The sequence below is a fragment of the Leptopilina heterotoma genome, unplaced genomic scaffold (genome assembly GCF_015476425.1).
Source record: "Leptopilina heterotoma isolate Lh14 unplaced genomic scaffold, ASM1547642v1 Lhet_144, whole genome shotgun sequence".
Classification (NCBI taxonomy): Eukaryota; Metazoa; Arthropoda; class Insecta; order Hymenoptera; family Figitidae; genus Leptopilina; species Leptopilina heterotoma.
This window is the reverse complement of record NW_025110862.1, coordinates 695,606-721,341: the sequence shown is the minus strand read 5'-3', so window position 1 is coordinate 721,341 and position 25,736 is coordinate 695,606. Positions and strand designations below refer to the sequence as shown.

General features: G+C 20.7%; 1 protein-coding gene across 8 annotated transcripts in view; it reads left to right on the top strand.

The window, feature by feature from the left end:
* Nucleotides 1-25,736, top strand: part of LOC122498266 — a 46,936-nt gene that overhangs the window by 5,368 nt on the left and 15,832 nt on the right. For 3 of the 8 annotated variants that reach the window (XM_043605933.1, XM_043605935.1, XM_043605928.1), the window contains exons 2-4: nucleotides 17,530-17,669; nucleotides 19,791-19,911; nucleotides 21,146-21,272. In XM_043605933.1, coding sequence (XP_043461868.1) covers nucleotides 19,817-19,911; nucleotides 21,146-21,272 — 222 coding nt within the window. In that variant the 5' untranslated portion in view covers nucleotides 17,530-17,669; nucleotides 19,791-19,816. Of the gene's footprint in view, nucleotides 1-7,279; nucleotides 7,299-10,665; nucleotides 10,808-17,529; nucleotides 17,670-19,790; nucleotides 19,912-21,145; nucleotides 21,273-25,736 lie in introns of those variants that run through there. The other 5 variants (XM_043605934.1, XM_043605931.1, XM_043605929.1 and 2 more) reach the window with 5 other exon arrangements.

The window sequence follows — 25,736 nt, the reverse complement described above, 5'->3', positions numbered from 1 at the left end:
ATCGAATAATTTGCACGCAAAGTGAACTAAATGAGAAAAAATATTTTTAAATTAAATTTTTTTTCGAAATATGAAAAAGAATGTATCGATTCTCTTTTTTGGGAAATAGAAAAATATTTTCTAAATCCTTTGTTTTTGGAAATAAAAAAAGAAATTCGTTTTTTTGGAAATAAAAAAGAAAAAAATGTTCAAATTCGTTTGTTTTTGTAAATAAAAAAGAATTAATTTTTTTGGAAATGAAAAAATGCTCAAATTCATTTTTTAGAAATTGAAAAAATGTTCTATGTAATTCGTTTTTGTGGAAATAACAAAAATGTTTAAATGTTTTGTTTTTAGAGATGAAAAAGAAAAATACGTTCTTTTTTTGGAAATAAGAAAAAGAATTAGTTTTTTTAAAATAAAAAAAATGTTCACATTCGTTTTTTTGAATATTGCAAAAGTCAAAATTCGTTTTTTTTTTGGAAATTGGCAGAATGTTTAAATTCGTTTAATTGGAAATAAAAGTGTTCAAATTTGTATTTTGGAAATAAAAAAAATGTTCAAATTCGTTTTTGTTTTTAGAAATAAAAAAAATGTTCAAATTCGTTTTTGATTTTAGAAATAAAAAAAAATTAGTTTTTTTTTGGAAATAAAAAGAAATTAGTTTATTTTTTGTAAATGAAAAAAAGAATTCTTTTTTTTTTGGAAATGAAAAAATGTTCAAAATTCGTAGGTTTTTGGAAATATGAATATTTAACACCATCATTGCTGAATGTATTTTTAGAAAATTTCCCAGTGACATGGAAAAAGTGTGAGAGCAAAAATTTATGATACCTGAGGTTATTTTATTTTATTCTATTTTTTTTTATTAGGTTAGTATTTCAATGATATGGATAGGAATATAAAAAATTTTTTTACCTTGATATTTCGGTATTTTTTAAATTCTTTTTTTAAATAAAAAGCTTCTGGAATTACTATTTTATTTTGGTTAGATTTTGCAATTTGTCCTTTATTTAAAAATATTTATTTGCATTTTTCCTTTTTTTTTAACATTTTTTCGTTTGTATAAAAAATTTTCGATTTGACATTTTTTGTTTGTTTGATTCTCTTTCGTTTGATTTCTTTTTATTCACTGTTTTTAGTAATTCTATTTTAGTTTTTAAATTTTCTTTTATATTTTTGTCTACTTTTTTTGTTTATTTTTTTTTTGTTTACTTTTCCGTAAAACATTTTATTGTTGTCAAGTTTTTATTGTATTTTATTATTATCAGCATTTATTGTAAGTAATAAAAAAGAAAATCTTATGTTATTTGTTAATTTTTCAGAATTTTAGTATATTTTTTTTATATTTTTATTTTAGTATTTTTATTTTTCTACTTATTTATACTTTATAGTATTTTGTTAATTTATTAATTTTTAAAAAAAATTTTATTATTTCATTTATTAATAATATTTTTATTGTCTAGTATATTTTTACTAAATTCACAAGTAAAAAACAAAAAGTTTTTCCTGTTTTCAAATACAAATTCTCCAATTCTTTTATTAAAAAAATGTTTCCTTGTAATGAGAAGAGAGAAAATTGTTTTCGTAATGAAAAATTTAGAATAACAAAAAAAAAAAATTTTTTAACCTTTTTGAAAAATAATCAAAACTCTTTTTTTTATATTGTGAAAAAAATTCTTATCTTTTTGAAAAATAATCAACAAAATTTTTTTAAAATGAAGTAGAAAAATGTGAAACAATAAAATTCTAAAGTTCTACTTTTATAGAACGAAATTAGTAAATGACAAAAAAACAAGAATTTGAAAAGAAAAAAATATTGCAGGGAACAAAAAATCATTCTCCTAGAAAAAAATCATTTTCATCGATTTTGAACCATATATTCATAGTTCAAGCTCTCGCTTCAATTGTTCCTCTCTTGACTCGCCAAGTGAACAAGCAGTAATAATTGCCCTTGACATAGTAATTAAATCGAATGATGAAAAAAATTCTACAGGAACTGATATAGAAATTTTTCTTTAAGAAAAAAAATTTTTCTCCACATTAATGCAATTTAAATTTTCACTCTCGAACTTTTTTTTCATAATTGGCGTAGTTTAAATTCTAATTTTCTCAAATAATATAGAATAATTGAAGTATTATTTATTTTAATGAGACACTTTTTGTAAGATTCGTTCAATTTTGAAATCTCTTTTTGTTAGAAAAAAATATATTTCTTCTTCTTTTCCTTTTTTTTTATTTCCTTTTATAGTTTATTTCACTTTTCTTTATTTTTCTATTTTTTGACAATTTTTTTTTATTTTTCTAGTTATTTTATACTTTTCTTTATTTTTCTATTTTTTTGACAATTTTTTTTTATTTGCCTAGTTATTTTCTATTTTTATTTTATTGCATTCTTTCTTCTTCAAATTTCATCCTTTTTTCTTCACACATTTTTCTTTCTTTTTTGGTTTCCTCGATTTTTCTTATTCCTAGTTTTTTTATTTTTCTTTCATTTTCTTCTTTCTTTCTCCACTGTTTTCTACTCTTTTCTAGTTTTTCCTATTTTCTTTTTGTATTTCTTCTGTCTCTAGATTCCTTTCTTCTTTTTCTCTAGATTTTTTTCCTTTTTCTTGTTCTTCCTAATTTTATTTCTTTTTCTTATTTTATTTTTTTTCTCTTTTTTTCTATTTTTCTACTTTTTTAAATTTTTTCCCTTTTTTAATCTTCTTTTTTCCTTCGTTTTCTAGTTTACTCTATTTTTCTTTCTTTTTCTATCTTCCATTTTTTCTACATTTTTCTTCCTTTTTATTTTTTCTTCTTTTCCTATTTTTTTCTATTTTACTTTCATTTTCTAATTTTCGTTTTTTTTCTTGTCTGTTTTTTTCTAATTTTTATTCTATTTTTCTTTCTTTTTCTATTTTTTTCCTTTTTCTACTTCTTCTTCTTTTCTCTTTTTTCTTCTTTTCCTATTTTTTTCTATTTTACTTTCATTTTCTAATTTTCGTTATTTTTTTTCTAATTTTTATTCTATTTTTCTTTCTTTTTCTATTTTTTCGTTTTTCTACTTTTTCTATATATTTTTTCTTCCTCTTTCTAGTTTTTCCTTTTTCTAGTATTTTTTAATTATCTTCCTTTTTCTAATTTTTGTTCTACAATAAATTTTTTTTATTTCTATTTTTCTTTCATTTCTTTCTTTCTTCTTCAAATTTTTTCCTTTTTCTACTTTTTTTCTATTTTTCTTTAGTTTTCCAGTTTATTCTACCCTTCTTTAATTTTTTTATTTCTTTTCTGTTTCTTTCTTTCTCCAGTTTTTTCAATTTTTCTTTATATTTAAAATTTTTTAAAAAATATTTCCTTCTTTTTCAAATTTTATTCAGTTTTCTTTATAGCTTTTTATTTCCTTTTTTAGCATTCTCTATTTTTCTTTCTTTCTTTTTCTACATTTTTCTTCCTTTCTCCAGTTTTTTTTCTATTCCTAGTTTTTTCCATTTTTTTTTCTTTTCTTTCTTTCTCGTTTTTTTCTAATTTTCTTTCATTTTTAAGATTTTTATTACCTACAGTTTTTTCTATTTTTCTTTCTCTTTCTTTTTTTCGTGTTTTCTACCTGTTCTTAGTTCTTTCTGTTTTTCTTTTATTTCTTTCCTTCTTTCTCTAGTTTCTTACTTTTTTATTGTTTTTTTTCTATTTTTCCAGTTTCTTTCTTTCTTTTTGACATTTTTCTAGTTTTCAACTAATATTCTTTCGTTTTCAAATTTTTTCATTTTTCTTTTTTTCTATTTTGTCTTCTTTCTTCTAGTTTTTTTTCTATTTTTTCAAATTTTTTTCCTTCTTCTTTCTTTTCTTTATTCTTAGTTAGTTTTTCTAGTTTTTAAAAACTTTTCTTTCTTTTTCTTTCTTTCTTTTCTTCCTTTTTATTATCCTTTCTCTAGTTTTTTTCTATTTTTCTTTTTTTTCTTCGTTCTTCCTTTCTAATTCTTTCTTCTCTTTTCTACTTTTTTCTTTCTTTTTTAGTTTTTTTCCTTTGTCTAGTTTTTTTCTTTTTTCTTTCATTTTCTAATTTTCTTTCCTGTTTCTTTTTTTTTTGGTTTTTTTATTTTTTTCTTCTAATTTTTCTTTCTTTCTTATTTTTTATATTGTTTTCTTCTTATTTTTATTTCCTTTTTCTACTTTCTTCTTTAATTTTCTCATTATTTTGTCCTTATTTTTTCATTCATTCGATTCTTATCAGTGTGAAATATTTATACTTTTCTAAATATAAAAGAAAACTATATAATTAACGAGATTACACAATAAATTGTCGATTCCCATAAACTATATCATTGTTATATAGCACGAATGAGGTAAACCGTAAATATTTTCAATGCGGTCGTTATGTATATATCGTCCGTCACGCTCTATGAAAATTCCTAGCAACATGAACTGCAATTAGGACAGTCGTCGTCGGTAACAATTGCCCTAAGTACAGCGGTTACTCACTCCTATATATCCCTTTTTGTCGCCCGTAATTCATTTGAGCGCAGTTGACTTAGTCATCTACAAACACGTGTGTACACATTAATGAGCAACTGCAACTGCGGAAAGTGCATTTACATAAAAAATAACTAACAAGCGGAAAAAATACGCTAAAAGGCTTTTTCAAGTTTGTGGTCGGGAAAAAAAGCAAATTCCCATACTCCCACTTTACTTTTCGTATATATATACACTGTATGTACTTTTGCACCAGTTTTTTTTTGTTTTTATCATTTTTTATTTAAGGAATTTCAAAATACTATTTACAAAGTTCAAAATTGTGGAAAATATTTTTTTCAAAAACTAACAATTTTTATTAACTAATATAAAAATAATTTTTAATAGCAAATACAAATTTAATTTTCATTAGCCATTATAAATTTAGATATCATTTTAATTATTAGCATAACAAATATAAATTTAATTTTTTTTTTGTTAATTAACAATAATTATCAATTCAAAAATAAGTTTTTTTTACAATAAAAACTATACTAATAAAATTTATATGGAAAAAAATTAATAGTTTATCAAAAATAATTAGTAATTTATTTAATTGTTAATTTAGGAGCATAATTAATAACAATTATAATAATAATATAAAAATAATAATAATAATGATAATAAAAATAATAATAATAATATTAACCAGAGTTATAATAACAATTTACCAATATTATTTCAAACTCGTTGAATATATGAAATCTCAGTTTGTAACTGAACTGAATTATTCGATGTTTATTTTACGTTTATTTATGGAACAATATGAAATTGAGCCCTCATCGAAACTTTGTTAATGAAGTAATGTTCGATTTCGTTCTTTTGAAACACGCAATTATTATTATTATCTTTTAACTTTTATTGTATATCGAAATAAAAGCAGATAATGAAATGAATTTGACGTAAAAAATTAATTTAAAAAAATCGCCTGAAGCATTATGTAAAAATTTAGTAAAATTTCATTTATGAAAAGTAATTTGAAAAAGAAAATAATAAAGATAAAAACAAATAGTAATAGTAAAAAAATAAATTAAAATAGTACAAAAATTATAAAAATAAAAACAAATAGAAGTAATACAAAAAATATTAAAATACGAACAAATAGAAATAATACAAAATTAATAAAAATAAAAACAAATAATAATATTAATTGTAATAATAGTAATAATGGTAATATTAATACCAATAATAAAAATAAAAGAGATGATAAAAAATAATAGTTTTAATAACAGTAAAATAATTACTGGAATAAACTGATAAAAATTGTAAATTTTTCTTCTATTTATTTTTATTAATTCTATTTCTTCTATTTATTACTACATTATTTATACCTTTAAGTAAAGAAAATGGTAATTAAGATATTATTTTGTTCGATAAAGTGAAGAAGAAATTGATGCTTCATAAGCTTTTCTATTCTAGGACTTTGAATCAATATTCATTAAAACTTTAAAATAAAATCAATGTTACCTTTCAATCAAATTATTCATTTATAGCTAAAACAAGAGATTTCAATTGTCATCTTTTAAAAGTTATCAAAAAATTGCATAAAAAAAATATTATATCATCGATTATAAAGTTTGTTGTTACGGAAATTTTTCTATTTTCCTTTGTACATTTTTAGAATAACATATACAGTACATGAATTCTTTTTTCTTGAAATTTTCTTCGATATGTTAAATATATTTTAGTAACAAGACTTATCTTTCTTGATTCTTTTTCTTTTATTTCATTTTTCTATTTTTTGATTCTAAATTATATAATGAAAAATAGATAAATCCTATTCAAAATAATTCTAATAAGTACTTTTTGATTTTTTTAATTTTACATAAGTAATATAGGTATAGAAATTAATTTAATTTGTCTTTAGTTTCTTTTTATAAATTATATAATAAAATGGTATATCAATAATAAAGGTAATATTCCCTTTGAAAAATATTTTTAATTTTTTTTCTCTTTTTTTTAATTTTACGTAATCTAGGTAATAAATAGGTGTTTATACACATAAAACTGAAATTGCTTACAAAATAGAGTAATTTTCATAACAACATTGACATTTCAATATAAACCAATTTTTTTTCTTATGGACTGTTAAAAATTTTGTTATTTTGCAAGAACGCACGCTCATTGCACTGGAATTAAGTAAAAATTTGAAAGGCTAAGACTCAAATGATATTTCGATTAAAAAATTTCAGTGTGTTCAATTTTATTATCTTTTATTTTTAATATTTTTAAAAAATATATTTAGTTTATTATTTATATTTCTTCAGTTTCTCAATTTGTAAATTTCTAATATTTTTTTTCTATTTATAAATTTCTATTTTTTCAAATTTTATTTATTTCTTTTTATACATTATTATTTATACCTTAAAAATAATGATATTTATATTTAAATTTATTCAAATTATTTTTGTTTGTAATTATTATGCATATATTTGTGAATATGATTTTTTTATTTGTGTTTTATATTATTTATATTTGTGTATATTGAAAAATAATTATCACGTTCAAAGCCGAAAGATATGGCAAATGTATAATAAATATTAATATAAATATAATTACACAATTAATAAAAAATAAGAAACAAAAAAAAATATAATTCTACTGGTTGTTTTGCTAGATAAAATTTGCAAACATATATATGTGTACACATGTGTTACAAGAGTAACAGTGGAATGAACTTTATCCGTCAATTATTTTTACTTTATATTCATTAACGCTTGTTGTGTAGTGTGTAGTGTGCTATATATCAAGTTAATTATTAATTAGATATTAATCAAAATAGAGGCAGAGCGAGAAGAATGCATAAAATTTTTTCACAAAAAAGGATGTTGGTAATGGGACTTTGCAACATGATACATGTCACTTTCTCTTTTTTTTAATTCTTTACGAAGATGTAGGCAAATAGAAACTAATATCTAAATCCCGATTAATAAATTCACGCGCAGATATAACGTAATACTCATTGCAAATTAGCCTTTTTCCATTCAAATTTTACATTATTTGAAAAACAAAATCAGAAAAAAGAATAAATAAAACGTAATTATATATTTAGAATGTTTTTTTTTTGACATTTTTTTTCTATTTTTAACAGTAACAAAAGTTGCAAAAAAAAAATGGTTGAATAATTTTTTATCTTTTACATTTTTGTTTCGTATCAATTGTCAATGGAGTGAATAATTAATTAACGAAAAAACTGCTTTTTATTTCGGAAAATTTTTTCCTGAATTACAAAAATAATTCATGTGTAAAAATTGTTCAATTACGTCTGTAAAATATAATTGCAATGATAGGATAAGTTTAATTAACTTCAAAATGAATGCAAAATTAATTACAATTTTCAGCAGGAATTAACTTATTACGAGTTTAATTAACTTTCTTAATTAACTTTTATTTACTATTATTACTATTATTATTATTATTATTATTATTACTCGAACCAGTGAAATTATTTAAAAATGCGGGCTTTACGAACCAAAAATGAAAAATTACGGACCATTTACGGACCAAGTGTTAAAATTATTGTCAATTCTATTATTATTTTCAAGAATTTTTAATTAAAATTCTTCTTTAAATCGATTATTTTTAATAATTTTCGAAAAAGTTCTTTGAAAATTTTCAAATCCATTTATTTACAATATTCAATTTTAAGAAATTTCAATTATTCGTAAATTCTTCAATTAAATATTATATAAAAAAATAAAAACTTCAAATCATATAAAAAAATCCTCATTAAACTTTCTCAAAAAAAATTAATTCCACCGAATTGTTAGTTAAAAGTATGAAAAATTCAAATTTTCCAAGATTTTAATCTAAAACCTTTTCAAAATTTAATTATTTCTAAAAATTTACCCTCTTATGCTTTTAATATTCAATTATAATCTAAAATTTTATCTAAAATTCATTTGTAAATAAATTTGTATTGGAAAATTCTACTGGAATTCAATTATTTAAATAAAAAAAAAAAATTTATTGAATAATTCCATGTTTCTTAAAATTGAATTCTCATAAAGAATTATAAAAAATAAATAATTGCAATAATTTTTTAAATAAATTTGAATTAGTAAAAATGTTTACCAATTGGAATTAGTGACTGACTTTTTGCTCTTGAATTAGTAAATTTTACTATTAAATTAGTGGAAACTACCATTTATTAGTAAAATTTTCTAATTTCAAAGCAAAAAGTCAGTCACTAATTGAAATTACAAATCATTTTTACTAATTCAAATATAGAGAGTTCAACATTCAATTATTATCTAAAATTTGAACTCAAATTCATATTTAAATGAATTTTTATTAGAAAATTTTACGAGAATTCAATTATTTAAATACAAAAATAAATAATTTTGTTCAAAAATTGAATGTTTTTTAAAATTGAACTCTCATAAAGAATTTTATCAACAAATTTTTAAATAAGTAATTAAAATTCTTTTGACGAATTTTAATAACATTTTAAAGAATAATTTCATTTTTCGAGAAATTAGATTAAAATTGTATTAAAAATAATTAAATCTCTGTGAAAAATTTGATTGAATTGAAAAAAGTTTTTTAAAATAATTGAAATTTTGACAAGAATTTTATTAAAATTTTCTGGAAATAATTGAATTCTTTGAAGAAATTTAATTATAAATTTATTGACAATAATACTTAAATTCTGATAAATAAATTATAGGAAGACTTTAAAATAATTGAATTTCTTTGATGAATTTTAATAAAATTTTTAAGAATAATTATTCTTATAATTATTTTTTGATAAATTTTATTAAAATTGTATTAAAAAATAATTGAAATTCTGCGATGAGTTTTATTATTTATAAAAATAATTGAATGTCTGTAAAAAATTTGATTATTTATGAAAATAATTGAATGATTGCGAAGAAATTACTAAAAAAAAAATTTGTAAATAAGGAATTAATTCCTGTGAAATTTCTATTATTTTTTGAAAATAATTAAAGGTTTATATATAGGAATTTATTAAATTTTTTTTAAATATTTGAATTCTTTTGGAAAATTTTAATTAGAATAGTAGATACCTATTAAAAATAATTGAAATTTTGCCAAAGAATTTTATTAAAACTTTTGAAAATAATTGGAATTTCGGAGAAGAATTTAATTTCTAATGATTTCTAAAGATAATTGAAATTTTGACAAAAATTAAAAAAAAATTTTGAACATAATTGAATTTTTGCGAAGATTTTTATTACTTTTGAAAATAATTGAACAATACAGTGAAATTTCTCTAAAATTATCCAAATTGTATCGTACAGTTTACGGAATTTAACGGACCTTTTTAAATCCAATTTTGGACTTTACGGACTTCAAGCAAAGTTACGAAATTTTACGGGATTTACGGACCTAGTTCGAGCCCTGTTATTATTATTATTATTATAAATTATTATTTCTTAAATTACTATTCTTTGCTATTATTAATTACTATTTTTTTAATAAATGTTAATAATTATTAATAACTATTAATTATTATATATTTATTATTAAACTAAATTCTTAGAAAACTAAAGTTCAAGTATAACTGAGAAGACGCTTATTATAATTATTATTCCTTAATTAACTCTTATTTACTATTATTAACCATTATTAATTATATATTTATTTATTAATATTAGTAACATACTTATTCTGAATTAATTCAGTTATAATTAACGAAAAAACACTAATTATTTACACGTGACATGATTTATAGTAGCTAGGCCAAAAATTGCTCCCTGTTTATTCTTTTATCCCCTCGGCAAAAAATTCATAATTAAATTACTATTATTTATATAAGTGACATGTGTTTGTTACCTTAGTAACAAGGTCAAAAATTGCTCTCCGTGTATTATATTTTATCCCATCAGCAAAAAAAGAAAATAAAAATCAGATTTCATATTTCTTCTTTCACTCTGTAATTGAATTATTAATTTAAAAAAAAAAACGGCGAGATTGATAGGAAATTGAACGATGTAAATTTTTTCTATAAAGAAAATTTGATATGGAAAATTTTGTAAAGGTAACGTACCTTCTCTCTTTTTATTTTTATTATTATTAATAATATAATAAAAGAGAAGCTAGTGATTGATTTTTATATAAATATATATAAATTTTATTACGTGGGCGCATATGTTGCGGTATTACGGCAGAAATGTTGAGGCGAATATAACGTGTGCTTGGTCTGTGATGCGGCTACTGGTGTCAGTCAGTGACCGGACAATTTATTGCTCGGACGAACTGCTCTGCTCTAGTGACAAAGAGATATGCTTTCGATTATCGTTATTATCAAATGATTGTATAGTGTAATCGCTTTTTAAACATATACATACGTATTTATATTCTATTTTCTATATATGTACGTACATATACACATATAAATATATACATGTGTATAAATATATTACATATGTATAAATATAATACATATGTATATATAAATATATTACATATAAATATATATACATATCTATATAATTATACACATGTATATACATATATATTTAGATGTACATATACGTACTCTTGTGCATAAATCACAAAACGCATTGTTAGTATTTCATATTCCCCCCCCATCGCCCCCCTTCACCCACTCAACGAAAACCCGGTGATTTACAATCCATACGTAAATATATGCGGTGAACCTTTTTTCTCATATGAAAATATTGTCACGTTTTGCACACTCAAAGAAGAATATCAGGGCAATATATTTATATATATCTGCAATCATTCAATCAAATTTTTTCTATCTTTTCGTTTCGTTTCGGTCTTTTTTTTTGTTATTTGTTCATTTGTGAAATGTGTCGTGTTTGCAAATTTTGAGGCGCAGGTGAAATAGCAATTTGTTAAAAAGTCAGACAATATTTACTTTAAAGGAATACAAAATTTTTGGTATTATATTTATTATTTATAATTTATAATTTACAATTTTTCTTAATTAATTAATAATTATAAACATTATATTACTGTACTAGCAACGATTTGCTAATTTCTTACTTACAGTTTAAAATAAATTTTGTAATTTTAAAAATAAATGAATTTAAAAACTTTTATTTCAAATAAAGTTTAAAATACGAAAAAAAATTCAATTTTGGAGGAGAAATTACAAATAATTGTAGAAATTAAATTATTTTCAAAAGTAATAAAAATTCTTCTCATATAAAATTCAATTATGTTCTAAATTTAGAAGAAAATTCTCGTTAAAATCCTAATTATGTTTATAAATAATAAAATAATAATTAATTAAATAATAATTAATTTATTTATTTATAAAATTCTTTAATTATTTTCAGAAATGTCAATAAAATTCTTGTCCCAGTTTCAATTATTTTCAAAAATTTTCTTATTTCAATATATCTACTATTTTAATAGAATTTTCCAAAAAGAATTTAGTTATTAAAAAAAAATTTTTAATACAATTGTACGTAAACATTTAATTATTTTCATAAAAAATAAAAATTTCACAGGATTCCAATTATTTATAAATTTTTTAATAAATTTCTTCGTAATTATTTAATTACATTTTAATAAAAAATAATTAAAAATAAATATTTAAATATTTAAATAATTAAATATTTATTTAAAAAAGAAGTTATTGATATTTTCGAATAATTTTACAATCAAAGAAATTCGTAAATAAATCTAATAGAACATTTTTTTTTACTGTACTACTACTACTATACTACTACTACTACTACTACTACTACTACTACTACTACTACTACTACTACTACTACTACAATTATAATTTATTATACTACAAATATTATTCAGTATGATACTGCAATGATTATTTGCTATTTTAATTTAATTAAAATGAATTTTAGAAATAGAATTACTTTTTAAAATTAAAAATTAAATTATGAAGACTATTCTATAATTATTATTTAGTATTTTGAAATGAAAAAAAAATATTTGAATCAAATAAAAATAACTTAATTCAGTAAAATGGTCTAATTGTCTATTATCCATTAAATATCTATTTGAACTAAATAAATAATAATAATATTTATAATATAAATGTTTACTGGACCTAAGAATTTTATTTTATAAAATAAATAATGGTTTAAATCAATTTTGGAAATTTTTTTTAATTCAATAATGCATATTTAAATAAATATTTATTTGCACGAATAAAATGTTTTTTTTTAAAGAACTCAAATTTTATTTATACCAAGAATTTAATTATTCATTATGAGTAAATTGTTTGAATGCAAACTATTATTATTAATGTTTCTGTAATTGAATAATTAATTATTTTGTTCACATACAAAATTAATTTGCATCAAAGTTAAACATTGTTTAATTCAAATAAATCTAAATTTTGACTAAAATAGGAAATTATTTTTTTAAAAATTTATTCATTTATAGTTAATTTTCTTATTTGTTTCAAAAAATAATAATTATTAGTAAAATTCTAGTAAATTGGTAAAAATTTCACCAATTTTTAGTCAAATTCCAAGAAAATAGTAAAATTTCGCCAATTATAATTGTTAGTAAAATTCTAGTAAATTGGTAAAAATTTCACCATTTGTTAGTAAAATTTCGCCAATTGTTAGTAAAATTTTAGTGAATTGGTAAAAATTTCACCAATTTTTAGTAAAAATTCTAGTAAATTAGCAAAATTTTGCTAATTGTTAGTAAAATTCTAGTAAATTAGTAAAAAATTCTAAATTTTGATTAAATATAGAAAATTAATTTTTAGAAAATTTATTAATTTATAGTTAATTTTTATATTTGTTTCAAAAAATAATTATTATTAGTAAAATTCTAGTAAATTGGTAAAAATTTCACCAATTGTTAGTAAAATTCTACTAAATTAGTAAAATTTCGCCAATTGTTAGTAAAATTTTAGTGAATTGGTAAAAATTTCACCAATTTTTAGTAAAAATTCTACTAAATTAGCAAAATTTTGCTAATTGTTAGTAAAATTCTAGTAAATTAGTAAAAATTTCACTAATTGATAGAAAAATTCTACTAAATTAGTAAAAATTTCATCAATTGTTAGTAAAATTCTACTATATTAGTAAAGTTTCACTAATTATTAGTAAAATTATTACTTAATCATTCGGTGGATGAGTTTTCATCATTTCATTAATAACTTCCCACTAATTCAGATTTAAAGAGTAAATTTCTTGAACGAAACAAATTTATTCCATAGGTAATAAACATAAAAGTCAATAGAATTAAGTTGCCTATAATATAATAATAATAATAATAAAAATAAATAGTAGTAGAACTATAATATAATAATAATATAATATTCCAACGAGTAATAAAAATAATAATAATATAATATACTTAACAGAATTTATTTGATACAAATAACCGATTACTTGTCTATTATCAAATAAATACTTACTTGATTCAAATAATTTTTATATAATTCAAAGAAATAATAAATTCAAACCAATAATTTCAGTATTTGAAGCAAATACACTGAGAAAACAATATATTTGAATCAAACATAATTATCTTTGTTACATAGTAAACAAAAAATTATTTTTGATTTAAACATAATAATTTTGATTCAATAAAAATTGCGTTTAATTCATTTACAAATTATGTTTAATTCAAGTATATTTTTTTTTTTTATTGGCTACTTATTTTTGGAACAAAAAATTTTTTTTCTGTACAATTTTGATAATAATAATAATATGATTGTTTTATTTTATACGAAATTTGGCATTTGAGTTCGAACCCAAATGCCAAATTTTGTATATAATTAAACAATCATATTAATTAAGGGTTCAAATAAAACATTTTAATATGTCAATAATTATAATAAAAAAATGTGTAATTGAATAATTGACTCAAATAAAAATTATTTAATACAAGAAATTAATTTGAAAACAATTAAAATTTATTTGATAATAATAATAGACAAAAAATCGGTTATATTTGAATGAAATAAATTTTTTTTCAGTGTACTGTTTAACAATAATAAGGGAAAATAAATGATGTTTATTTTATAGTGTATATATGGATGTGTATGTACATATAGAGGACTTTATACGAGTGAACGGTTAAATCCCTACGAGCCATGGCATTAAACTTCTATATAGATTCGTTTACTATCTTTTGCTTGTATGTCGTAACGAACGCAATGTATTATACAATCTTTATCGCTCTCCGACTTTGCATGTAATAAGAAAGTTTCCCGCCAGACATATATACTCCGCGCGTACATACACGTACGACTCTCTGAGAACTCGGCTTAGTTCTTCCGTCGTTCTGTAATCTGCATTGCAATAGGAAACTCTGATCTACTTTTTATTTTGCATACTCTAGTTTCTCAAAATCTGATAACGTCCTCGCAAGCCTTCTTCAAAGGTGCATAATAGGCACAAAAAAATACACACACACACACACACACAGGAAATATGTTCCTTTTATATTTGAATAATTTTTTTTGAAAAATTTTTCTCTTACATATTATGTACCTTTTGAAAAAGAAGAGTTTTTCAAAATAAAATTTTTTTTTTAAATAAAAAAACAGGAAAATGTACCTAATACAAAAATATTATTAAAATAAACGAGAGTTTATTTTTTTTAATAAATAAATAATAAAAATAATTTTTATTAAATATATACCATGAATATTTATATATATTTATATTTCGTTAATATAAACAAATTTTTAGATGTGACAGGAAAAATTTTTTTTTTCCCTTATTTTATTGTATGAACAATAAAAATAGTAACTTTATGTTTGCTTAAAAATTGCGACTCTTTTAATATAGTAAAAGAAAAATTTGAATTGTTACAAATGGAATTGTTATAAATTCAAGAAACTTATTTTATTTCAGAAAATTTCTCTTTATTTTTAATATTCACATTTTATCACTAACGGGAAAAATTTATTAGTCCGACTTTTTAATGTTTCCTTTGAGAGAAATTATGATTTTTAAAGGGAGAATTGAATTTTTAAGTAATCGTAAAAGCGAATTTTTTTTCTTTTATTCTATAAAAAGGGTAAAATAAAACATGAGTATATAGTGTGTGTATATAGAGAAAATAAAAATAGGATATATTTCAGTTTTATGTTTTCCATTTTTGCAATACTGATATTTTAGTTGTAACTTGAATATTCCACGGACTTTATAACATCATTAAAGTTTTATATCACACACTGCAAAACTGTATTTCTCAAAAATATCTATCGGAAAAGAAATGAATAAATGAAAATTATTCACTTGAACCAATATTGATTTTTAATTTAGAAAACAGAATTTTTTTTTTAAGGAAATTAAAATTTGGATTTTTAATTATTAATGACAATGTAGTAAAAATAGTTGTAATACTTTTAGAAATTAATTTTTTTTGTAACCCTGTTCTTTTATTGAGAAATATAAATTTATAATGACTAAATTACTTTAGCAAGTATTTTTATATATTTATTTTTATTATTATAATTATAATTCAATTATTTTTATAAATAATAAAAAATTTTATAGGTTTTAAATTATTTTCATAAGTTATAAAACTCATCGCAGAATTTCAATTATTTTTTAATAAAATTTTAATGGAATTTCTCGAAAAATGTAATTATTCTTAAAAATTTTATTAAAAATCATCAAAGAAATTCAATTATTTTAAAAAGTCTTCCTATAATTTTATTCATTAGAATTTAAATATTATTGTCAATACATTTATAATTAAATATTTCTTAAAAAAATTCAATTACTACTTTCAAAAATTTTAATAATATTCTTGACAAAATTTCAATTATTTTCAAAAACTTTTCTCAATTCAATCAAATTTTTTTACAGAGATTTTATTATTTTTAATGCAATTTTAATCTAATTTCTCGAAAAATGAAATTATTCTTTAAAATGTTATTAAAATTCGTCAAAAGAATTTTAATTACTTATTTAAAAATTTGTTTGATAAAATTCGTTAGAGAGTTCAATTTTAAAAAACATTCAATTCTTCAAAAGATTATTTATTTTTGTATTTAAATAATTGAATTTTCGTAAAATTTTCTAATAAAAATTCATTTAAATTTGAATTTGAGTTAACATTTTAGATAATAATTGAATGTTAAACTCTCTAAATTTGAATTAGTATAAATATTTTCTAATTTCAATTAGTGACTGACTTTTTGCTTTTAAATTAACAAATTTTACTAATAAATAGTCGTTTCTACTAATTTAATAGTAAAATTTACTAATTCAAAAGCAAGAAGTCAGTCCTTAATTTCAATTGGTAAACATTTTTACTAATTCAAATTTATTTAAAAATTTATTGCAATAATTAATTTTTTACAATTCTTTATGAGAATTCAATTTTAAGAAACATGCGATTATTCAATAAATTGTTTTTTTTTTATTTAAATAATTGAATTCTAGTAGAATTTTCTCATAAAAATTGATTTAAAAATGGATTTGAGTTAAAATTTTAGATTATAATTGAATATTAAAAGCATTAGAGGGTAAATTTTTAGAAATAATTGAATTTTGAAAAGGTTTTAGATTAAAATCTTTGAAAATTTGAATTTTTTATACTTTTAACTAACAATTCTGTGGAATTAATTTTTTTTGAGAAAGTTTAATGCGGATTTTTTTTATATTATTTGAAGTTTTTATTTTTTTATATAATATTTAATTGAAGAATTTACGAATAATTAAAATTTCGTAAAATCGAATATTGTAAAGAAATGGATTTGAAAATTGTCAAAGAACTTTTTCGAAAATTATTAAAAATAATCGATTTAAAGAATAATTTTAGTTAAAAATTCTTGTAAATAATAATAATTCTACAAAGGAATTTCTAATTTCCAAATTATAGATTAATAATTAGTGCCTTTGCAATTAGGAAATTTGAAAGAAAAGTGTTAAAATATTTATTAAAAATTCCCTTTGATGAACTAATTAACAGAAAATTTTTTGTCACTTTTTTCCATGAGCACATGATAATTGCTCTTTTATCACTTTTAGTTCTTTTATTTCTGAGAATGACAGAGTCGCGATGGGTGAGCTGATATGTATATTTATTTATTTTATTTATTTTTTTTTTTTGTCTCTTTGGACTTTATAACGAAAGTATGCGATTGTAATGAGATACTTTATGTGTTTATAGATCGTTGAGGCACAGTCGGTATCCGTTAACAGCATTCGACGAGTGCCACTCGAGACAATGGCTTCGTTGACTTTACTACGAGGGGACCAAAGAGAACCGTAAACATTTCAACACGGACAATTTTAAACTGTATTCCTCAGGTGCTGTACTCGCTTTACTCAAAAAAAAAAAAAAAAAAAAAATAGAAAAAAAAACTTGAATTAAAACAGATTTACTAATGTCTCTTCTTTTTTGAAAAGCAAAAAAAAAAATATATGTCAAAGTCAAAAAGGTGTCTTTTCAAGGCACTTTTTTATTCTTTTTATTCGAGTAAAGGATATTTTTTTTCTTATTGAGGAAAAGTTTGCGATTTTCGATTTTTTCTACTCATAAAATGTAGCAATAAAATGTCACAATGGAAAAATCGAATTGTTGCTCATATTTTGAAATTGACTGCTATACGTTTTCTTATCTTGTTCTGTTTATCAATGAAATATAAATCGCGATGGAGAGAATAATGTTTTCTATAAAAGTTTAATATTTTATCGTATTATTTAACATCAGTAAAATAGTGAACGGAGAATTGGAAAATAAAATGAGAATAAATGAAATAAAAATTTGAAATTTTTCCTTCTTTTTCCAATTTTTAAATAATAGTTCAATTTTTCTAATAAATATTGAAAAATAAATTTTTACATTCTTTCTTTTTTCAAAGTTTTAATTACAATTCAATTTATTTTTTATTTAAACAAAAGATAAAAAAGAAAATTTTTTTAATCTTTATAATAATAATAATTCAAGTTTTTCGTGATAAAAGTCGAAAAAAAATTTATATCCTTTTTTCAATTGTGATTTAATTTTCCAATTTTGAAAAATTAAAAAAAAAATAAAGAAAGTTAAAAATTGTAAAATTGTAGAATAGAGTATACTCGAAAAACGAAGTAAAATCGAAAAATAAAGTAAAATTATAAAATTAAGTAAAATTGGGAAATGAATTAAAATTGAAAAAGAAAAATAATAAATTTATTTAACAAATAAAAAAAAATATGTAAAATATATTTTGACACAAAGGTCTCGTCGTACTCACAATTATTTACAGTTCTTCTTCTTCTTCTTCTTTGACATTAAAAAAATTATGTTAAATGTTAACATATGTGAATTGACTTTATGTCTTATAATTAATAGATTCAAGAAATGTTAGATATTCTAGATAAAGTTAATTAATTAAACTCATAACAAACTTAATCAACTCGTTTCCACATTTTTTATTATTACAAAATTTCAAAATTTTTAAAAATTAAGTACATTTAAAAAATATTTAAAAAATACAGGACAAATTTGTTTTGTAAAGGGGTTAATTTTTTAGGTGTTAACTTTTTGTTTGAATAATTTTCTTCTTGAAAAAAGTAGCAGTAATATAGTTGAATGGTATGATAGAATTTTTTATAGAAATCATTCGAAATTTTTAAACTTAATTCTGATTAAAAATTATTAAAAATTGTTCCATGGCATTAAAATTTTTCAAAAGGGTTAATTTTTCCCGTGTTAAATTTTTTTAGGTGTCTTTTCGCTAGGGAACAACATTTTTAAAATTTTTAATTGTGTTTTGCATTCGATAAAAATTAAATTAAAAAATCGCATATTTTTCCAATTATTTATTTAAAAAAATTTAATAAAAAGTTTAAAGCACTTGTGTTTTTAAAAGGGTTAATTTTTTAAGTGTTAAATTTTGTTTCGTTATTTTTCCCCTTGGGTAAAATATTTATTTCCTCCCAAAAATCTCTTTGAAATTCTTTAAATTACATTTTATCAAAAATAAAAAAATTCTAAGAACCAGATATTTGAAGTTTTTTATATGGTTCATTTTTTCCGTGGAAAATTCTGTTTTGGTAATTTGACAAAAATAGTTGATCGATTTTTTTCCAAAGGGTTAATCTTCCCGGTGATAAATTCTATTTTGAGTATTTTTCCCCTCCGGAAGAATATTTCTGTTTCATTTCTGTCCGAAATTCTTCTAAATTTTTTTTAATCATATATTTTATTCAAAATGAAAAAAAAAATTGCAACTACTCAATTTTTTTCGAAAGGGTAAATTTTTTCAGTTTCAAAAACTGGAAGTTATTATAATTTATTTATTTACATGTAAGCAGTTCTTTTTGTAAAAAAATATTTTTTTTCCGTTTGAAGTAAAATTATCACTTGAAAATAAAAAAAAACAGAAAAAATCTTTATTCTAAAAAATAAGAAAATAAAAAAAAATGTTTATGTTTGTTTATTTACAGGGGTGCCGCCTTATTTTTGCATCAATATGTATCTCATCAGAATATCGCACTTTCTCGTGTTCGTAATGCTGCAGTTGTCGCGGGCGCTGACCGGTGATTATGTATGCCAACGAGTAGAAAAGTGAGTTGATAAATTTTTATTAACAAACATTTTTTTTTTATTTCATTTTTTATACCGAAACTCCGTAACATATAAATATACTTTTAAAAGCGTTTGTAACTATCTCATTTTATTCCCTACCTTAACAATTAAACCCAATTTACTTTCGTACATTATAATCTATTTATTTTTGTATTAAAAAAAAATTTTTGCACTTTTCTTCACTGAATTAAAAATAATTGCTTTCTTTTACATATAAATAAACACTATGACAATTATCGGTTTTTCTCTTCTGAATCTTTTTTTCGTCTCAACGAATAACGGTCTTTGTGAAGTCGTTAAATTTAAGTGACCGCTGAGACGGGAATTAAGTCACATTCCAGTCATTGAAAATTTAATGCCCAGTGTCTGTGAATATTTATTAATCCTCGACTGTTATTTTTTTTTATTCTTTCATTTTTGCTTCATTTTAAATTTGGTAGACGATTTCTTCTACTTTCTGCTTGCCATCTTCTTGATGAGAATTATTTTTTCATTTTTAAAGAAAAAACATTTTTTATTCTTTCTGCCTGCCATCTTCTTGATAAGAATTTTTTTTCGTTTCTAAAGAAAAAAATTTTTTAATTTAAAAAAAAAATTCTAAAAAAAGACACACTATTGACATAATTATTAATTAAATTTTAAACTTTGAAGTAATAAAAAATTATACGAATTAAAAAAATAAAATTAGTAAAAAAATAAATAAAAAAAATATAAGTAGTAAAAATAAATGTTTCAAAAAAAAGAAAATTTAAAAAAGGATAAATTTTTCTACTTTACATTGAATAATTCTGTTATTGCAAAGAAAGTGGTAATGGGATTCCTTTAAAGGACAAGAAAAAAAAATTCTAATTGCATTCATTATAAAGTTGTGCTATTGATAATGTTCGTTTATATTTTTTTTTCGTTGAATCTCATTATTCACTTCGCAATCCATCATTAAAATATCAAAGAGTTTTTCACAGGATACAACAATAAGCGTTGATCTTTTTAACGAACTTGAGATTAAAAACATTTTTTTATGTAAAATAAAACTTCTCGTGTAGTTATACGAGATTTTTTTACTTTAGAAATTCAATTACGCCGCTGAAATGTTGAGAGAGTTAACATATCAAGCCTTTAAAGTTTTGATATATATTTTTTTATATGAATCATGAAAATCGTTTTATGAAATATGAAATAAAAAATTTTTTTTAAAAGGATATTATATTTACAGTTACACAGAAACGTCACAGGAACTTTATATGCAACCTGTTGAGGTACACACATTTACCTGGTGCTTTCAAATTCCGCCTAGGTGCCCGAAGACACGGAAGGAAATGCACCAGCGTTGGAGACCAAAAGTGAGTTTGATATTTTTAACTTAAAAATTCACAAAAGATTTTAAAAACAAATTTTTTTTATATTTTATTATTTTTTTTTACATGTCAGGGTTGACAAAAATATTTAATTTTATTTTTCCCTGACTTTTCCCTGATTTCCAGATAAAATTTTCACTTTTTCCCTGACCCTAAAGAATAAATTCTGATTCACTCTAAAAATTATTAGATACTCAAAAAAAATACTTTATTACATTTATTTACAAATTTCTTTAATTGTAAAATTATTCAAAAACATCAATTACTTCTTTTTTAAATAAATATTTAATCATTATTATTTTTCTGTAGGAATTAAAATTCTTCAAAAAAAAGTTAATTATTTACAAAAATCCTAATAAAATCCTTCGGAAGAATTTAATTATTTTTACAAGTAGTAAAATTACTTCAAAATATTCAATTATTTGAAAGAAATGTAATAAAATTCGTTGCAATAATTCAATTATTTTCATAAATAATAAATCGATTATTCCGTAATTCATTTTTAAATCAAAATTCTAGAAGAATTCAATTATTTAAATTAAAAAATAAATAATCTATTGAATAATTAAATGTTTGTCAAAATTGAATTCTCATAAAGAATTTTATCAACAAATTTTTAAATAATTAAATTCTTTTGACAAATTTTAATAAAATTTTTAATTTATGAAAATAATTATAATTTTCCCAAGAATTTGATAAAAAATTTTCTAAAATAATTGAATTTCGAAGAAGAATTTTATTATTCATAAAGATACTGGAAATTTTGACAAGAATTTTTTTTTTAATTTTTGAACATAATTGAATTTTTTGCGAAGAATTTTTATAACTTTTGAAAATAATTGAATTTCTGGAATCATTTGTAATTTTTCCAAAATTTCAATTTTTTTTAAGTATTTGTTTCTTATTTGCTGTTTTTCTTTCTAATTTTCTTTATTTGTTATCTTTTCTTTTCTTCATTTCTTATTTCTTTTTATTTTTTTAAATTTTCAATTATTTCCCCTTTTCATTTAATTAAAGGAAACACAGTCCAAGTTTCAAAACAGTTTTTTTAAATAATATTTTTTTCTAAACAGCTCGATAAATGGATTAGTTGGAATTTACGAACGAGAATTCACTTAAAAATGTAGGTTTTACTTTGACAAATAAAATTTACAAAATAAAAAAAAGTTCTTTATGGGAAAATTTTATAGTGAATAAAAAAGTTTTATACTGTTACTATATAGAAAAACTAAAAGTTCTTCTTGGTATTTTATTCAATAGCTTTTCTCTGTAATACAAGACAAAAGAAAATCTTCTCTCAATTTAATTTATTAAATTTCTTTTTTTAGATTTCATTAAAGTACATAATTTTAAATTTATTAAAAAAATTATTTTTAATTTGCATTGGGATGATTTTTCTAAATAATATCTAATATTTTTATTATTATTCTAATTATTTTATATTATTATTTATTTATTCTCCATTGTACACTTAACAAGCTTATCTTATTATTTTATAATAATTATTATTTTATCATTATTATTATTTATTATAATTATTTCACTAAATCAAGGTAATTATTGCACTAAATCAAAGTAATTATTCCTCTAAATTAAAGTAACTTTTATTAAAATATAATAATTATCTTATCAAAGAGACTATATAAATATTAAAATTCCTTCGATTTGTTATGTCTATTAGACTCACTTTTTCAGCATCTTTTTTTCCCCTTAACTATATAAGTATAACATTTCCTCGTGTGTTATATTATAGTTGCTCGAGTCTTACTAATTGCAGGGAAAGCGACAATCCATTGCTAAGAGCGTCTAATTAAATAAATGCAAAAAAAAAAATAAATAAAATAAAATAAAATCGACAGCAAAATGTATATAAGCGATTGATATCCTGCAGTACAAGGCCGTCTTTCAATCTTGCCGGGAAATACGATAATTGAAAGAAAGGTGCAAAATCGTATTACGCAATATTTTCTTTGATATTCCTCAACCTTCTCAACCTTCTAGAGAATTCTTTATTCAAAATGTCAATTATTTTTTATTTTTATAAAAATTATTTTTATTCAGTTTTTTTATCCATTATTTTTAAAATAAAATTTAATTAGTAAATTTTACTATAATTTCTTCAATTTATTAATAAAATTTACTAATTCAAAAATAAAAAGTCAGTTACTAATTTAAAGTGAACATTTTTACTAACTCTAATTTAGAGAGGTTATTATTTACAGGCAATCATTAAATTAAATTATTAATTAAACAATTAAATATATATTAATTATAACTGTTAATAAAATGTTTTATTAGTTTTCAAAAATATAAAATTGACGTATTAAATTAATAAATACTAAATCCTAATATGGAGATTAGTTAATAAATATTTTCTCTAATAATAATATATAAATACATTTTATTGTATATATTTAATAGGGACATTAGATTTTCGTACAGCATAAAATACGTGTTTAAATAGCTTGCGAGATGAGTTTTACGTAATTAGGTCAATTTAAATTACTGGCAGATGAGAGCAATTCATAACTTTGATAAAGTGTAGTTCAAATAATAATATGGTCCACATTACATAAGCTGGGGATTTATTTATTTCAGCATTGATTACAATCTAATCGGAAATTTACACTGAATTGACGATTTTATTCGATTTAATAAGTAAAATATAAATTTTGTGTCAATTTTAATTATTTAAAAAAAAAATTATTTAAATATAAAATTTATATTTAATTAAATTTTAATATTAATTTTTATTATTATAATTAAATTTAATTTAAAATCGAAAAATAGAATAAAAATCGAAAAACAGAATGAAAATTAAAAATGAAATAAATATTAGAAAAAATAAAAACAAAAGACCGAGAAATATAATAAAAATATAAATTTTTTTCTGTTTTGAAATAAAATTTGTCAAAGTTATTTTTTTTTTTTTTTTTTTTTTTTTTGAAAGAGGAAAATATTTTTAGATAGGGAAGTTGAAAATTGAATTACAGTAATATTTTATGGGAAAGTAATTTAAACGAAATACAGAGAAAATGGTAAAGTTTTCATCCAATGTCAGACGCCACTTCAAATAGTACAGTTCTCAAACCACTTTTGTGAAAGTTGCAAAAAGTTTGTCATAAGATGTTACTTCCAGCATCCGCTCTAATATCTCAATAATGGGAAAAATCGTTAAGAACTTTTTGGTTATATGATAAAACTTATCAGATGCGTTATAAGAGAAAATTTTGTCATTTCTATAATAATGAAATTAATCGAAATGTAAAATGTTTTAATTAAATAAAAACTGTTTCTTCTCAATTCTTTTTTTTTGTTATAAATTTTGATAAATTAATTTATAAATTAGGAAAGAAATTGTAGGGGAATGTAGTCAAGGTTGGCCTACTGTCTAGGTAGGCCACTCGCGTTTTTTTGTCAAGTTCACTAGCGCCACCTACGCGCATTTTTGTCGAAGCTTGTCTTAGTGAAACCTAACTTTTTGTTCAATTACATTTTCGGAAAATCGAAAATTGTGTTTTCTGTGACGTCGGTACAAAAAAAGCTCAAAAAAAGTTTTGTGCATAATGTGAAAAACCATTAATAAAAGATAAAAAACAAATTGAATCGTCAAGGCAAGTATGCAGAAAATTTGTGGGACTCATGGTTGAAAGGAAAACAAAGTAAAAAATCGAATCCCGAAACGTATTTCTTTATGGTTACAACAATTCGGTAATGTTACTTACTGTCAAGGTCGGCCACTATGTGTTTAAAATGCGCAAAGTTGAGGACGAGCTACTTCATTTGCAAAAACTGCAATTCTGTATAACTCATAATATAATTGATCATCTTATTAATATTTTTATTTAATTTTATTAATATTTTAGTGCAAAACTTTTTTTTATTTATATTTATTTTTGTATATTGTTTATTGTTATTATTTTGTTATTTCATTAAGTTACAAACTGTAAACAATAAAGAATCAATTTTCCGTAACTCCAAACATGTTATTTTAGTTTTTAACGATTAATGCCCTTTGAATTTTAAACATGGCCGACCTTGACTGTAATGGCCAACCTGGACTACAAATTTTTTTTTTTTTAAATCTTTATAACTTTTTCATTTTTAAACCTGTCAATTTACTTTGTACAGAAAAAATGTTCCTATTAAACAGGACTTTCCAACCATATACTTCAATTGTCCAAATTCATTTTTAAAAAAAAGTTATAAACAAAAGTCAAAAAGGTGGCCGACCTAGACTATGTTCCCCTATTATTATAAATTTAGATTTGATTATTAATTATTTCATTATAAATTCAAATTCGATTAAAATTTATAAATTATTTTATTATTAATTATAAATTTCATTATTAATTATTATTGTATAAATTTAAATTCAATTATGAATTATTGTATAAATTTTAATTCCATTATGAATTATTTTATCAATTTAAATTCCATTTTAAATTT